The 16,914-nt window shown below is 42.9% G+C and overlaps 1 protein-coding gene across 1 annotated transcript in view; it reads left to right on the top strand.

The window, feature by feature from the left end:
- The first annotated feature begins 589 nt into the window (after positions 1-589).
- The window catches only part of PARD6G (par-6 family cell polarity regulator gamma), a 112,638-nt gene continuing 96,313 nt past the window's right edge, over positions 590-16,914 (top strand). Inside the window, exon 1 of the mRNA XM_084850080.1 lies at positions 590-968. Within this exon, the coding sequence (XP_084706206.1) occupies positions 897-968 (72 nt within the window). The 5' untranslated portion in view covers positions 590-896. The remainder of the gene's footprint in view (positions 969-16,914) is intronic.

The raw sequence follows: 16,914 nt of genomic DNA, 5'->3' as shown, positions 1-16,914 counted from the left end.
TGAATCATTTGGAGCAATTTTACCTTTGATTTCTGCAGTGTAATTTGTGGAACCCTGTGAGTTGAATTATGCAGTTGATCTAAAGCTAGTGCAATGAAGTCTAAGTGCATCAATCTGTTATAGACTTTGCTTCAGCTCTTAATGACTCTACTGTCCAAAACTTTTACAGTGCAATTCTATGCATGTTTACTCAAAAGTATGTCCCACTATTATTGTTTTTGGCCAAGATCATGATCCATATCATCTGACACTAATTGACCCTCCCATACAAAAATGGCAGTAGATAAATTGGAGATTCTTACTGGAGACAGTAACAAAGCAATTTGTAACCATCCATATTCTAGATGATTTATAACAACAACTTTGTGTGGACATTTTAAAAGTAAATGACTTTATACTAATTAACAAAGCAGGTTTGTTTTTTAAATCTTTGTTTATTGGCCATTATGACCGAGCAACCAACTAACAAGCAAATCGCGTCATCACTATTAGATCATAATCCACGAAGTGCGCCCTCTGGCGGCCAGGGGGCTGGAGGAGATGACTGCTCCTGAATTTGAAATAGGCGAAGATTAAAGTGGGAGGTTCACATGGAGGCGGGGCCTAGTACGTGCCGCAGCCGCCTTCCTATTGAGTCAGAGGCGCGTTGCGAGCTGCCTGAAAGCGATTGTAACAAACAGAAGCCCGAAGAGCGAGCGTTCTGATTAGCGCGCTGGGTAAAAGAATCTTGGGAGGCTGAACGTTCCAAAGAAAGTTACATTCCAGGGTCGGGGCAGCAGCAACAAGCGGCAGCCCGGGGGGCGCTTTCTCACGGAGGCGGTGGATCTTCCAGCCCTTGTTGAGCGGGGGCGAAGAGGAGGCGAAAGACGGGGGGGTTTAAACTGGGGACCGAGAAAATGAATCGGAGTTTTAATAAATCTCAGAGTCTGCGGTATTTTGCTTATAGCGCGGTGGAAGTAAAGAGTAAGGTAAGGGCAGAATGGCTATTTAAAATCTGGATTAACCCTTCTCCCCCCCGCCCTCGGGCACCTTTCCCCCACCGCCCCTTAATTCCTTTTTCAAATGAATGAACAGCCCCCTTCCCTCTTTTCCCTCATGATGTTTCTGTTTTGTTTCGAAAAACGAGCCTTCTCTACTTGTCCATCGGAGAAAAGAAACTTCTTCGGCCAGCAACTTTTAAAATCCCGTATGTGCTTTCGGTTTTTGGAAGAGTACGAGCGAGTACGCGGAATCTCGTGTTTTTCCTTCTGTCCCCCCAGCTCTGAAGTATATATCCCCCCCTCCCCATGGGAATGGTGGATCCCATAGCAACGTTTTCCGAGATCTCTAGGGCATTTGCCAAGGGGGGTGGGTTTGATTCTCTTGACTGAGCATATTGCTCGGGTTTTCTTCTCGTGTATCGTTTTTGGACGCCTGAATATTTAATCTCTGGCTTCGACTGCCTGCTGTTGCCAGACGATGGTTGCGGCACGTTTCTTGCTGGTGGGCTGTTCATAACAAAAGGGAACGCGCAAGCCTGGATTCCAAAGTGTGTGTGCCGGGGGGGTGGGGGGAATGTTAGGCTCGTTCAAATCTGGATTAGTAAACCTCCAAGGGGCCATGAGAAGGGCGAGTTAGAGGGGATGCTGTTGCAGCCGCCAATGAAGCACATTCCCCACCACCCCCCGAGTTAAACTTGATCGCCAGTAGCGTAGGAGTGATTCCAGAATGAGCAAAGCGCTCGGCAGCCTTTTGTTAAAATCTCCCATGATTTCTCCTTACCTCAGTGTGTGTGTGGGGGGGTATATAAACGCGGGAAGGACGGCTAGAGAGGGGGGGGGAAATAACGTTCCTTATTTTCGCCACCCGTCCACTTCCCTTCGCCCACCGACACTGGCCGCCCCTCCCCCCAATTTATTTCTCTTCTCCAGTGGCAGGGGCTGAACTCAACTCGCGACATGCTTTTTCTAAACGGCTGAAGTCAGCCTGCAATTAAATCCCATATTGGCCCTCTTGATGATTAAGGGAACCTTCTCCTGGCACTGTTACTGCTGTCTTGCCTGTCTTCAGCTCTGTGAGCGCGCTCACTAATCGTGTTTAAACTTGTTTGGAGAATTGCTTCTCTCAATCTTTCTGTTTTCCCCGAGCCGCCTGATTTATCTGGTGAACCTCTCTTCCTTCTCCTTTGTTGCCGGGGGGGGGGGGGTGCTCTGCTGGTAGAGAATCTTGGTAAAAGCATTTTCCCCAAGCTTGAGGTTCCCCCTTGAAAGGAGGAGGGATTGCCCATGTGTTGCTCTCCCCCATGACTTTTTAAAGAGAGAGAGAGCGGAGGACAGGAAGGCCTGGCATGCTATGGTCCATGGGGTCACGAAGAGTCGGACACGACTTAACAACTGGACAACAAGGGAATACTGAACTTGAGCGAAGTTTGCCTTTCTTGCCCTTGGACCAAGCCTGCCAATGACAGGATGTGTGTATGTGTGTGTAATGAGACATAAATTATATACATCTGAAGGATATGCTTGGAATGAAGTGTCATATTTCTAAGTGTGCTTCCTGTTTTCAAGAAAAACAACAGCAAAAGGATGGGATTGTAAGATAAGGAGGGCCCTGCTAAACCAGTAAAAGCGTCCATGGGGACCCTTAGACCAGGGGAAATGAATCTGTGGCCCCCCAGATGAGTCCAGCAACACCTGTGGGCCACAGATTCTCCATCCTGGTCTAAACCAAAACCTGGTGGTGATGGTGGCCAGCCAGGTGCTTTCTGGAAGCCAACAAGCAGGGCATAAAGGCAACCTCTCCCCATTGTATAACACTCCATGCCTCTGAACCTGGATGTTCCATTTAGCTATCATGGCTGATAGGCATTGATAGACCCATCTGCCAGGACTAATTACCAATTTAAAAGCCACTTAAGTTAATAGGCATCATCACATCCTGTGGCAGTGAATTCCAGAAGCTAACTATGCACTGTGTGAAGTAGTATTTCCTGTTGTCTTTTCTGAATGTGCTGCTGAACAATGTCACTGAGAATGGGACCTTTATCTGCCCTTTTCATAACATTCATAATTTTATAAGCCTCTTACGATGACTTCCACAATCTGTTTTCCCCCCTAGAATAAAAAGACTTTTATGCTGTAGCCTTTCTTCATAGGGAAGGTACTTAAACCCTTTGATCATAGGGAAGGATAGAATCTCATGGCTGTGCATGAAGTTCAGTGAGTTATAGTAGGATGTTATAGTACCACACCACAGAGATCAACAGAGAACTTTTGAGCACACACTCAGTATCTGCTTTGTGTGGCTTTTATCTTGTATGGTGCCTTGAGCAGGGTTCCATCCTTAAAGGTGACCTAGAAAAATTTTTAGATAGTTCAAGTAGGGAACCAGCTATCCTGGAAGTAGCATGAGACCAGACCTGAGCTCTGCTTTTGGCATGATGGAGATGCCTTAAATTGTGACACTCCAGGTAACTTATCTATGATGACTGTATGGTCAAGCAGGCTTTGTTCATGATCTCCTTTTTTTGTTAAAGCCTTTCCCGAATCATGCTGGCTTCACCTGCTCTGCATTACCTGTACCGCCTGACTTTCCCACCCACTCTCCTTATTCTTTTGTCCCTCCCTGGCCTCTCTTTCCAACTTTGTCTCTCCCTTGTAAGGTCCAGGGCAAGTCCTTTGGGAAGGGATTGCATCACTTCTGTATCCTCTACAGCAGCTTTTACTATGATGTTCAAACTAGATGTTAAATGGTGGTAGTGGTCCTCCTAAGGACAGGACATGCTGAAGTTAAAGAGATCTGGATTTTAGCTTCTGTTTTGCCACTGATTCAGCAAGTTCCTTACTGTTTGTCCTTTCCTGCTCAGTTTGTCCATTTGAAAAAGGTGGAGAGTAATATATGCCCATGCCAACATGGTGTCCTCCAGATGATTGGCACTACACCTCCCATAATCTCTGACCATTGTCCATGTTGGCTGGGGCTGATGGGAACTGTAGCCCAAAACATCTGAAGGGTGCTACATTGGGGAAGGCTGTTGTAAAGCAACACAGATCTCCCATGCTGGGAGTTGTAAGAGTGTTGGACTGGGAGCCAGGAGATCCAGGTTCTAGTCTCCACTCAGCTATGGAAGCTCACTGGGTGACTTTGGGCCAGTCACAGACTCTCAGCCCAACCTACCTCACAGGGCTGTTGTTGTGAGGATAATATAGAGAGGAGGAGGATAATGTAAGCCACCTTGGGTTCCTTGCAAGAGGAAAAAAGGCGGGATATAAATGCAATAAATAAATAAATAAATAAAATTATGCATAGGATTGCACCCTTAGTGTTTTCCTCTCTATAATCTTGGTACATTTAGAACACTGGCCTCTGAGATGTAGTTGCAATGCAAGTTCCAATAATAGGCAACATAAAGGCAATGCTGTCAGAAGCGTGTGCTGTAGTTGGCATCCTTTGAACATTTCTAGAGAAATGTTTTGGTTGTGTATGTATAACTACTAGCTCCTAATTTGCTGTTAATCCCAGTCAACCAGTCTAGTTTCCTAGGGTTCATACAGACAACTGGGTATAATTTGTGAATATATCTATGGAGCAATATATTCACTTTGGCCTGCTTGTAGGTCTCCTGCCTTGTGAGATGCAAGGTAGGGAGTATTAAACTGGAGGTGGTTGCTTAATCCTGCTCAGTGACCATATAGGCCAGAATCTTAAGATTTGACAGCAGCTGTAACACTGGTATGCCATTCGTGTTAAATATCTCAGATACTTGATTAAACCAACACTCTTGAAAAGGAAGAGTTAGCTGTCAGTGTAACTACTGTGATGTGTGAGAAGTGTTTACATGTTACTAATGGTGAGAGAGCAACACTCTATATACAATCAATTGCTACTAATGTTCTATTACTGCTGATAATGATTCCTAAGGATTGTCTGTGGTTGCTACCTTCAGTTACCCCAAGCAGTATATCAGGGGTGGTAATCATAAGATTGTGTGCCTTGGTGGAGTAAAGACTTACCTATTTAAAATGACTACAGGACTAATGAAGAGAGAATGCTGTGCTTGGTATGAGGTTGTGACACTGGCTTTGTGTGACTTACCTGGGAGGCAGGGCAGAGGTTGTTTAGACAGCTGAAGAAAAGATTGTTTTGACCAAAAGTAACATACTTCTGAGTGATTAACTCCACTCAACTACATTCCTAGTAAATCAATCCTGAGTATGACGATTAGCATGTCATGTTCTCATTCCTTTCTCCAGGCAGTGCCAGTGCACTTTACTGGTGCATTGAGAAATATTTAAGTTAAATGCTGTAGGGGAAGAGGCTGTGGTAAACAAAGTAGTTGAAACTTTGAAAGTGTGTGTCTCTGCCTGCTTTGATTTGAGAATCCACCTCTTAATCCATTGGACATAATCCTTGTGCAGATGCCCAGCGTTTATTCCATGACCATTCATCCGACAACTTCTGTTTATACTTAATGCACCTGACTGGCCCCTTTTGAACTAACGCCTCTTCTTCCAGATTAGATCATGTATGTCTAATATTGGGAGAGTGGCAAGGCTATTCTAATAGTTCGCATTCAGGGGGAGGCAGCCTGGTGCTCTCCAGATGTTTTGGAATACAGCTTCCATCAGCCCCAGTCAGCGTGGCCAGTGATCAGAGATTATGGGCATTGTAGTTCCAAACATAACCCATGACTTGCCACAGGTGAAGTGGCCCACTGTGCAACTGGCACAGTTGCTTTTGATGTAAATGTTTAATGAGTGTAAGTGATATGTGGCAACTTAAAATAGTGCCTAAATGTAAAATACTTCAAGGCTTTTTAAGGTTGGGCATTCAGCAGTGATCCAAAGCTTTACACTGCTTGAGATCTAAATCTCCAGAATTCTCTCTTCTAAGTTCATGTTACTAACTTTGTCTGTGTAGAAGATTGTCTTTTGCGGTTTCTGAATCTCAAATGGATTAGCATTGAACCTTACCTTTCCTCTGAGGAGGTTGTAACGGTTGTGTTTTATTTAATTGAAAATGAGCTGGCATTTTTATAAATGAGGAGGACAATGCACTATAAATTTTCAAGGTCTCACTTGGGAGTTATCAGGATTGCGGCCGTCTTCTGTACACACTTGCCAGGGAGTAAGCCTGATTACTCAGAAGGAAGCCTTATTGTGTTCAAACATGCATAGGACTGAGTTGTTAAATCTTCAAAACAAAAAAAGTAAGTACAATGTGGTAGTTCTGTAAAGAGCAAAATATGACTGGTTTGATAAGAAGACACGCTTTAAGTTATTTGTGGTTTTATATTCTGGGACAAGAAACTTACGGCAACTGAAAGGGGTGGTGATGTGATCAGAGAGCCAAAACAGACATTAGTTAAAAACTGTGTGTAGCAGCTATGTCTTTTCTTTTTTGTTCTACTGTTGAGTAGGTGCAGGGGCCTCCAATTCAGATTGGGACTCTAGCATGTGTTAAGATCCAGATTGGACCCTCTGCACCTTCTCTAGTGTAAAAATGAAAATTATGTAGCTGCTAGAGACACATTAAAAGTGGCTTTTAATGTGTTGGCCCCATTTTCTCTCCCCCCCCCCCCGGTCTTTGTTCAACAGTAAAAGAAGCACAAGTAAGAGGGAGTGGTGAACCTTCCCTACTGTACCTGACCTTCTCTTGGTCTGTTGCTTGAGGCACTTTTCTGCCTTCCTAGCTCACCTCTGGTACTGGAGTGGGAAGGTAAAGTACTTGAGCAACAGACTGATGAGTTGCTTTTGTTGAGCAACAGACTGAAGGAAGACAGGGAGGGGTCAGCAGCTTTCTTCTTGTGTTCCTTTTTCTGTTTAAACAAAGGACTCTCACACCCCTATTCTATATGTAAATGAGGCAGACTGGACACATGAATGATGCCTCCATCAAATCTAGTTCGGTCCTTTTAAACATTTATATTTCGGAGGAGATGGTAAGAGTTGGTATTTGTAGCACAAGAAGGTTTTCTGTGTTAAGTGTGAGATTTCTTTAAGGAGGTGTGAGAACCTGTGCATTTAGATGGGCACTGGCCCCTTCCTAATGAAATGGGCAACTGTTTGGCCACACAGTGCAAGAGTGTCAGCTCAGTCTTGCAAGTAACTCCTCCTAAAATTATTACCACAGCTGGCCTGAAAGAGAGAAGACTCGACTTCCATTTAATACATGCCTCCCTCCCTAGTGGCTGTTCTTATCTGCCACAGGCTGGTAGCTATTTACAAGCATTTTACTTATTTACAACATTTCCATACCACCCATTAAGCAAATGTTCTCTGGGCAGTTCCCAAACAAAAGTTAAAATGGTGAAATATAAAATAATACAATCCCAAAACAGTTAAAACAACATTGGAATAAAGCTAGGAACAGAAAATAATGCAAAGAACTTTAAAAGCACTAAGACTAAAAAGCCTGGGAAAACTGTCCTGCTTAGCTGGACTATACTAGATCAGATGGAGGTCAAAATGCTACCTGGCATGTGATGCTCTTCCTGGCAGATGTTCATGCTGTCATCCTTTAAAAATTAAAATAAAAAGTTAGATCAAGTCACCTCTATGTTGTAAGCACCAAAACTTGTCAAAACCTGTCTTGAGAACTAGAAAGTTGAGAATGAGAACTTCTGTTTGCTTGCTTGTCCTCTAGTGCTTTAGCCTGGAAGAAGTGGATATGAGTGGGTGCAGTCCAGCATCTTAGGCCTCCAGGTGTAATAGGGTTGGGATCTTGGTATTCCTGTTGTGTTTGAAAGGAGAAGAAATGATAGACCTGGGAAGGGTGGAATAATATACTCCATATTTGAATCTCAGTCTTTCAGGAAGTGGCTGAAAAAAGAACTGTCTCAAAGTACAAAGTAGATGTTGGTTGGCTTAAATTGAGGGAGAACAAATCCTTCACAGCTGTGATGTTTACTGTTAAGGGGGATGAGTTGGATCATGAACTTGTAGATTCCTAAGGAACTCAGAGTAGCTTTGTACATCAGGATAAATAATTACAGGTTCTTGTTTTCTCCTCTGTGCACTCATTGGGTTGGTAATGAGAACTGAACAGGTCAAGCTTTTAATCCAGCCTTCCCAACCTGGTTCTTTCTTTCCAGATGTTTTGGCCAACAATTCCCATCAGGCCCAGCCAACATGGCCAATGCTGAAGGATGATGGGAGTTGTGGGCAAAAAATTGAAGGGAGGCAGGTTGGAGAAGGCTGTTCTAATCAGTTGAGCTGGAATATTTGTTGACCTGATCGTCCTGTATTTCTGAGAGTATAATCTGCCAAAGAATTTTGAATGGAAGCAACACGTTATCTATTGATGTTTGCACACTTTCTGTGGTTGGCCTCTGTGGAAGGAAGCAAAACTCCTTGAGCACCATCGGAATATATACATGGCCACATGTTTTAACCCAAAGGACTCTGAGTAGTGGTAAGATTTTGATTGGAGGGGAGGGTGCTGTCATGAAAATGTGTGTAAATGTGCTTAAATTGCCAACTGAGAATATAACCTCTAATTGATTTACTGACTAGCCTGAAAGAGGGCAGTGCCTTCTTACCACTGCAAATAAAAAGTATTTTTTGCTAACAACAGAGTGGGTTGTGTTTATGCTGTATATGGAGTAGATCTTGCTTACCTCCATCGCACAGGACTACTGAGCAATATAGTCACATACCTGGTGAGTCCCAGTGCTGGTCTGTGCCCAGTCTGTGCCCAGAGGAAATGGAATAGGATTTCACACTGCAGAATTTTGGGTGTAGAAGTAAGAGGCCCCTTGATTGTTCCTGTTCTGCTCATACCTGAAATAGGTAGCAAAGGGTCTCAAGTTTTCTTTCCACTGGAAAATCTCCAGGATTCATATTAACATCTGGAAAGATAGTAAAAACTAGTTAATTAGGATGGAACAGGAAAACATCTTGAGCTATTCTACGTTATATCAGAATGTTGCCACCTAAAGGAAATGTTAATGCATGAGACAAAACACACAGCGAGGCATAGTGTGTGTCATTAAAGTGCAACTGAAAAAGCAATATTTGTAGAGGATTAATATTGCAGAGTGGCAGCTGCTAGGGACAGTAAGGTTGTCAGTGCCTGCTTTGATGGATGCTACTTTACAATTTTATTAACCGGTGTTGTAAGATGTTCGGCAGAAGGGGCTTCTTTCGTCTTTCTCCCATCACTGTAGTACAGCACCTATAAAAGTCCTGTTTGCTAAACTTCTGTGTCATGTACCTGATCTTGGGTTCAGCTGTTCAAAATGAATGCAGAATTGAACACACTCTTCTGCTGTGCTGCTAATATATCACCTGCTTGGATCTGCGATGGTCTTATTGTGGTGACCCATATTTTTCCACAGTCCAATAATATTGGATAGCACAGTGATGTCAGGGAGTCTTTGGAGATAGCACAACTTAATTGTTAGCCAATGGCTGTGTTACTTTGCTGCTATGTGTTTTTGTCTGTGGCTTTTGTTGTTGCACTAATTTATATATGTATAAAAAATTGAAGTTTGTGTTACTTGAGTAGGTTAACCATTTTGGATTTCCTCTGTGAAAGAAAGGCAGAGTACAAACCTTTAAGTCAGGTTTGGGCAACCACTGGAGGTTGGTGTCCTGTGTTGCCCCCTGAAACTCACTGGAGGCTGTACTCCTCCCCTGCTGAAATTGACACGAAGGTGTCAACTGCCCAATTCTAGAAGGAAACAAGATGCACTGAAGCAGACTCCTTGTTTACAAGCAGGATCGTGCTCCTGGGAGACTTCCAGCAATGTGATTCTGCTTTCCAACAACGTGCAGCATGTGCTCTCTGCATATCTTGCTTCCATCCAAGGGGTTGCTGCTGTCACTGCAGTGCCAAATTCAGCAGCAACAATAGTGGCAGGGGGATGCAGAAACAGCCATAGGAGGCATGCATGGTGCATGTTGCCCACCCCTGCTTTAAATTACTCTTGTCTTAAATAGAAACGCCAAAAAAGCTGAGCTAGGACCAGGAAAAGCTTGCACTATGAGGGTGTATCTCTCCCTAACCCATATTACTAATTATGTCCATAAAGTCATGTTTTCTGAATTTGTATGCCTTCCTGTGATGATAAAACCCAGGTAGCTGTGCCTATCTTGTCTGACCATTCTGTTGTAGCTTGAAGACTTGTTTAAAATCCAGCTGATCGCTAATTGTTTTGGCATGTCCACTAACAAGTTGTCCAATAAAAGCTGTGATTTCTACCTGTTCTGTCACTTTATTTTGTGGGACCAGTACAGGAACAACACCCTGATAATCTGGAAGGGCCAGTTCTCTAGTGTGGTTGACTGCTAAGTCTTCCACTTTCCAAAGTGGATGCATTACAGCTCATAAAAGAGGTTCATGTGTGTGTTTTATTTTTCAGCTCCCAAACCAGCTACAGTGACAGTCACTTTCATGTATGCCCATTCGCTGTTTTGCTACACTGGTGATGAAGGCCCTTTTTTGAATGACAAATTATTCCTGGCCACTGGCAATTTTTTTTAAAAAAGATCTTCTATCCATGTACATGGCCTCTTAGGACAAGGCATTTGTTTTAATTGTGCATAGTTGTTGGATTGTTTAAACCTCTGAGTTAGAGGTGGGTTTATTTAGTTAGTATTGCTAAAACAGTCAACGTGGAAATTTTTAAATGTTTAAAATCTTTAAGTGATAACATTGCAACATTTCTAGTTCCCCATTCATTCATTGAAGCCATAGCCTATTGAAAAAGAAAGAATGGCAAAAAAGCAATTCAGCATATCCATTTACATACTCCTTATTAAGATGGTCCACCAGCAAAATCTTTAATAGATTTGATTTTGGTTGCACTTCCTTGTTTTGGTTTTACAGGCATTAAATGGTGGCCTGTTAGGATTAAATCCTGTAATTTGAAATTTGCAAGGTCCTCAACAACAGTATTCCTTATTCCCCAAGGACACACTGGGCCGGTTGTACAACATGACAGCCCACTGTGGGTTATTTAACACATGGTGAGGTTGCACTGCGTGCAGGTCACGCGTGGCCACTGTATTGCATATCCCACCCCTGCTCGGGGGTTGTTGTGTCACTCGAACCTGGTGAACGTGGGTTATGTGAGACTTTCACATAACCTACACTTGCAGAGTTCTTTCAACTCACCAAACCCTGAGTGGGGGTTGGATATGCAAAGTGATGCATACAGGTGCCATAGCTCATCATGGGATAGATAACCCATGACAAGCTGCGCTGTATTGTGCAAGCCAGTTCCTTATGTGCAAATAGATGTGACTGTATGGAGGGGATGACCTGTAGTGGAGGGGCTTTTTAACCCTTTCTGTTCCTACCATTTCTGTGCTTCAGGTTGCCTTCCCACCTGAAGTTAAAATATGCACAACCATGCATTTGAAACTCTGTAGGGGAAAGCGGCTTGAGGGGGAACCTGGAACGGGGAAAACTCTGAGCACCCCTTCCCTTCCTTCGGCATCTCCACTCTATATTGTCCCCCTCTGGAAGCTGTAGTGCCTTTTCAAAAAGAGCCACTAGTCTACAGTTTCTTGTACTGGCATGTGATGTGTCATTTGGCCCCCAAGAATACTCCTTACTCTGTGAACCTTGCAAGTAAGTTGGGCTTCGGTTAAACTCCACTGTATGGAACAGGTAGTTTGGTTCCAGGTCTGTTGAAACACTGCACTAGGTAGGCATCGCCTCTTCATTTCAACACTTTTGTAATGTTGATCTGGTCATCTGGTTTAACCATATTTTGCAGCGGCATCTGAAGTGCTTATCACTTGTAGCCAAGTGATCTGAAGTGCTTATCACTTGTAGCCAAGTGACACACTTGCAAGGCTCCTGTGCACAATACATGCAATGTCCTGCTGGCTTAATATGGTGAACTCCTATGCTGCTTGAGGCAGTGGGATTTGGCTAGGGTAGTAAAGAAAACATTAATTTTGTTGGATGCTGGCTGACCTGGTGAGGAAACTTAGGAAATAGGCAAGATTTAAGTAGTGCTTACAGAATCTAAGCTGGGATCTGAATTAACCTTCCTGCCCCCACTCTCTTTTCTTGACAGTCATACCTTTCTGTAAACCAGGAGTGGGGAACCTTAGACCTGGGGTCCCAATCTGGCTCTCTAGGGTTCCCCAGATGGCCATTTCCCTTTCCTTCTTCCCCCAACAACTAATTGTTTGGTGGCTTCCTGGCTTTTGTGCAATTTCCCCCCATTCTAAAAGGTTGAAATGCCTCTACTAAGGCTTAGTTACTGACAGCAAGAGCTTCCAACTACAACATGATGGTATTTTTGGTCCTGCCCCTTTTGCCTTTGGCTACACCCACCCACTAGAACACAGACCCCTAGACCTTCTCCAAAACTGAATTTGGCCTTCAGGCTGAAAGAGATTCCCCTCCCCTGCTGTAAGCCTTGTTGAAGCCATTGTTTGAAATAGGCAGAACCAGAGGGGCGTATAAAAACTAAACTGGGTTTTGCCCAAGTTGGCTTCTCCTGAAAAATCAAACCCCTTGAAGAATGCGTTCAGAAGAAATAATTGTTAGGTGTACTTCATAGAAGCTGCCTTTTAAGTATAGCAGCCTTGTGTCAGGATAACCCTTAATCATGTTCAGGTGTAACAGGATATTGCCACATCGCTGCCTGTTTTGTTAGTGTTAAGTTGTTTTGATTTAACAAGTTGTTTGCTGTATTGGGAAGATCACTGATGACTTGAAAGGTGAAGGAGATAATGGCCCAGTTCACATGTCACAATAACCCAGATTTTTTACAAAACATTCTGGGTTATTGTGAACGAGACAGCCTGCTGGTACACCCTGTCCGATTGCTCCCACTGCAAGCAGGAGTGGCTATATAAACCACAGACCTTCTGTCCATGGTTTGATTAGGGTTACGTGTGAACCAAGAACTCTGGCTTGTCTCTTCCTGTCAAGTCAGAGAAAGAGAGAGAGAACCCACAGAAATCATCTGGATTTTAAAAGCATTCTAGCTCTATTTAGGTGTTCCTGATCTGGGTATAGCAAACATGCAGGGAGGTGGAAAGTGTAGCCCTGCCCCCTTAACCATTGCCTCTACTTGTGGAGGGTAAGTTTATAAAGAGGAGAGCCTCCTGTATCCAAGGGGCTCTCCATGCACTCCGGAATGCCAATTTTCCAGTGTTCTGGGTCATGTGCAGAGCCCGCATGGATACAGGAGGCGCTCCTCTTCACAAAGTTGCCTTCCACATTAAGAGGGTGATGACTGTGAAGGGGGGGGGCTAGCACGCTCCCCCTCAAGTGTTTGCTGTGCCCAGATTGGCAGTGTCTCGATAGGGTTCCTGAGTTACTTTGTGATCCAGGCCACTATTTGAAGTTATTTAGACTCCCAGCATGTAAGAAGACCTACAAGGCTTTACAGGCCTGGAAATGTAATCCTGAAGAAGCTTGCCCAGTTCTCTTTCCTGCCAGGCATAAATGCCATTGCACCAATTTTTCTTTTGTTTTTAGAGAGGCCACACTCTTAACAATGGGATCTTATCTTGCTGCTATTAGGGTTTTATTTATTTATTTTTTATTACTTTTATATCCCACCCTTTTCCCTCCAAGGAACCCAAAGTGGCTTACATGATTCTCCTCTCCATGTTATCCTCACAACAACCCTGTGAGGTAGGTTAGGCTGAGAGTCAGTGACTGGCCGAAAGTCACCCAGTGAGCTTCATGGGCAAGTGGCCAGATCTCCTGAGTCCCCGTTGAACACTTTAACCACTACATCACACTAGCTAGGGATGGGAGAATCAATCTATTTCTGGTCCATGTCACTTTTGCATGTGTCCACCCATAAGTTTGTTCCATCCTGTTTATACATTAATTTGTGGATTTAAAAAAAACTGTATGAAAATTCATATTTAAAACATATTTTGATACTATTTTGAGACAAGAACTGGATCAGAATTAGAGATACGAAGGCCTGGAAAAAACCCAGAAATTTTTGAAAAAAGTTTTTTTCTGTTTTTTTCCAAGGACCATTTTTATTCCCCTCCCCCCCAAATTGGAAAAATTGATCAGCTTTGGATTATGAAATATTTTCTTCTAGAATTTAAGACAAAGTATTTGTATTGTTACCCAGCCTTTACTCCCCCCAAAATGATTTCTAAAAACTATGCAGTAAGAACACCTTTATAGAAAGACTAGAGATGTAAAATGTCTGGAAATAATGAAGCCATGGGCGAAAATGTTAATCCTCTCTGTAAGGTTCCTAGCATAGTTAGTTCTTCCTTATTAAAATTATTGATCTAAAGTATATTTTACTGATAGACATTTATGCTCAGTTTCCCAACATGTGAGTATAGTCACCATTGTGCATTATTGCCAGTAAATGTGCATTCTTGACAACTTGGGTTTTGTTCTATAGAGTCCTGTGTTTCTGATGCTGTAGCAGTCATTGAATGTAGTTCTAATCCATTTGGACAATAATTACAAGTTCACTAATGTTAATCCTCTCTGTAAGGTTCCTGGCATAGTTAGTTCTTCCTTATTAAAATTATTGATCTAAAGTATATTTTACTGATAGACATTTTTGCTCAGTTTCCCAACATGTGAGTAGAGTCACCATTGGTGCATTATTGCCAGTAAATGTGCATTCTTGACAGCTTGGGTTTTGTTCTATAGAGTCCTGTGTTTCTGATGCTGTAGCAGTCATTGAATGTAGTTCTAATCCATTTGGACAATAATTACAAGCTCACTAAGGATGCAATCCTATGAGGATATTTGGACGCCTTTGAACTTGGAGGTGGCTGACTATCCAATGCAGGGTGGGCGGAGCACAGAGGGGGTTGTCTCCTCCGTGGGCCGGCCACCCTGCATTTGCAGCTGGATGGCCGATTTCGGCTGTCTGGCCAGGGTGCATCAGAGTGGGAGGCCAGAGGGCACATAGGAACTGTCGTAATGGTGGTTCCGCGTCCCCTCCTCGCTCCCAAGAATGCCCCTTTTTTGCCCGGTCCATGCTGCTCTTACAAGCAAGGATCCGGGGATGAATCGTGCCACCTATGATGTGGCGGGGGAGGAGGCAGGGAGTGAGGTTTCTGGGAACCAAGCTCGGAGCCCTGGCCAGAAAATCCTAAGGCCATCTAGACGCTGTCTGCCAGCCATAAGATTGCACCCTTGGTACATCTGTAATTATTGTAAACTAGCTGAGTTTACTTTTAAAAGTTTTAAAATAATGATAATTTTGTGAGCAAACAAAGTCATACAGAAGATAACTTTAGGAACAGAAAGGCTGCTTTATCTGGTGCCCTCCGGATGTTTTGAACTACAGTGCCCAGCATTCCTGACCATTGGCCATCCTGTCTGAGGCTGATGGGAGCTGAGGTCCAAAATATCTGGAGGGCACCAGGTTGGAGAAGTCTGTCCTAAGGCAACAAAGTGATTTTAGATTTGTAAAGAATGCTTAAAAAGTGAATATTGCTTATTTTTCAATTTTTCCAAAATTTCACACCCCCCCCAAAAAAAAACCCTGGGGGGGAAAACTGGTTCTTTTCCATAGCCTCAACGTTTCCAGAAATTTTACATCCCTAAGCAGAATGTTCAGGAAATTCAAAATCCAGTGGATAACTAAGTTCTGAACTGCACATTAGTCCATGAGGTATGGGTCAGTTCATATTGGAATTTGTAAACTCCTCAAGCAATCTCTAGTTGCTTTGTTTCTACATTATTCTGTGGATGAGTTCATGCAATATATGACGAAGCCCTATCTCTGTGGTAAAAGGTCTCCCATGAAACAATGTCGAGATTGTTCTGGTTGAAACTGTGGATATTGTTGGCTTTCCAGTAGTTTGGATTTCTGACACATGCTGAACTCAATTTGTGTTCTGGCAATTCTGTCCTATGAACAACAATTACTAGGGTGGAGCAACATTGAAACATCTTGTGGTTTGTCTTGCTTGATAATGTATTATTGTGAGTGCACTAATATAGCCTGCTAACATAAACCCTAAGTTTTGGAACTATGACTGTGCCCTGGACTGTGCCCAGCATACACTTTTAAGTGTCCCTTCATGCCTAACCTACATCATTTTTCTGCAGACACTTCAGCAGTATGCTTTCTTGAACTTTTAGTCATTTAATTTCTTTCTTGTTTTCTTTTTTTAGGAGTAAAAATACATTCTCCATCAGATTAGTTTAGCCTGTAGTCGAATGTTTGGAAGATGGTCATTTCCTTTCACTTTTAAAGCTTCCATGGTGTCAGGATTAAATAGATGGCAATAGTTTTAACAATATTCTGTGTTTAAATTTTTCTCTTCACAGATGGAGAGATACCAGTTTTCTGAGTTCTCAGTGTTTCATCATGGTGTGCTGCCAGAAATACAAAACCTTTGGCTAGTGGGGCATGTTAAAACAGAATACCTTAGAATTTTTCCCAGATCAAGATAATTCCATTGGTAACTGATGCAAATCCTTAAAAAAAAAAAAACCATTTAAAAAACAGTAGGAATCAATTGATTCATTTTCTTGTGGCTAGCTTCAAAACTAAGGTATCTAGACTAAAAGAACAAACCATTCTGTATTGTGTGCGTTTATACTGCTGCTGTGTTTAAATGGAAGTAAGATGATAGATTTCAGTCACTAACTTTAGTTCTGGATTTCTTGTGTTTATGGATTACTGTGGAATTGTCTAAACAACAGCTGTGGGAACAGGATTGGATGTTTAATTTCAACTTTAAGTAGAAGCTGCATGCATGTACCGGGTTGCTAGGTCAGACCATGCCAAATTCTCTGACTTGGTCATTGTGGCATGCCCAGTTTGTACACAGTAACCACGTCTATTATAGAACTGTAATCTCTGGTACAAACAGATACACCTCATGCATGTGTACAGGTTTTCTAGCCTAAAATAGTGCGCTGACAGCTGTTAAGGACAGAGGCAAAGGATAGTTCCCATGAAGCTGATTGATGGGAGATTCAGGACAGATAAAAGGAAGTACTTCACACAGCGCA

Source organism: Heloderma suspectum, chromosome 4, assembly GCF_057233095.1.
Source record: "Heloderma suspectum isolate Gila_16-S chromosome 4, 16-S_ref, whole genome shotgun sequence".
NCBI classification, from domain to species: Eukaryota; Metazoa; Chordata; class Lepidosauria; order Squamata; family Helodermatidae; genus Heloderma; species Heloderma suspectum.
Note: the sequence above shows the minus strand (reverse complement) of the source record. Positions and strands in the feature narration are given on the sequence as shown.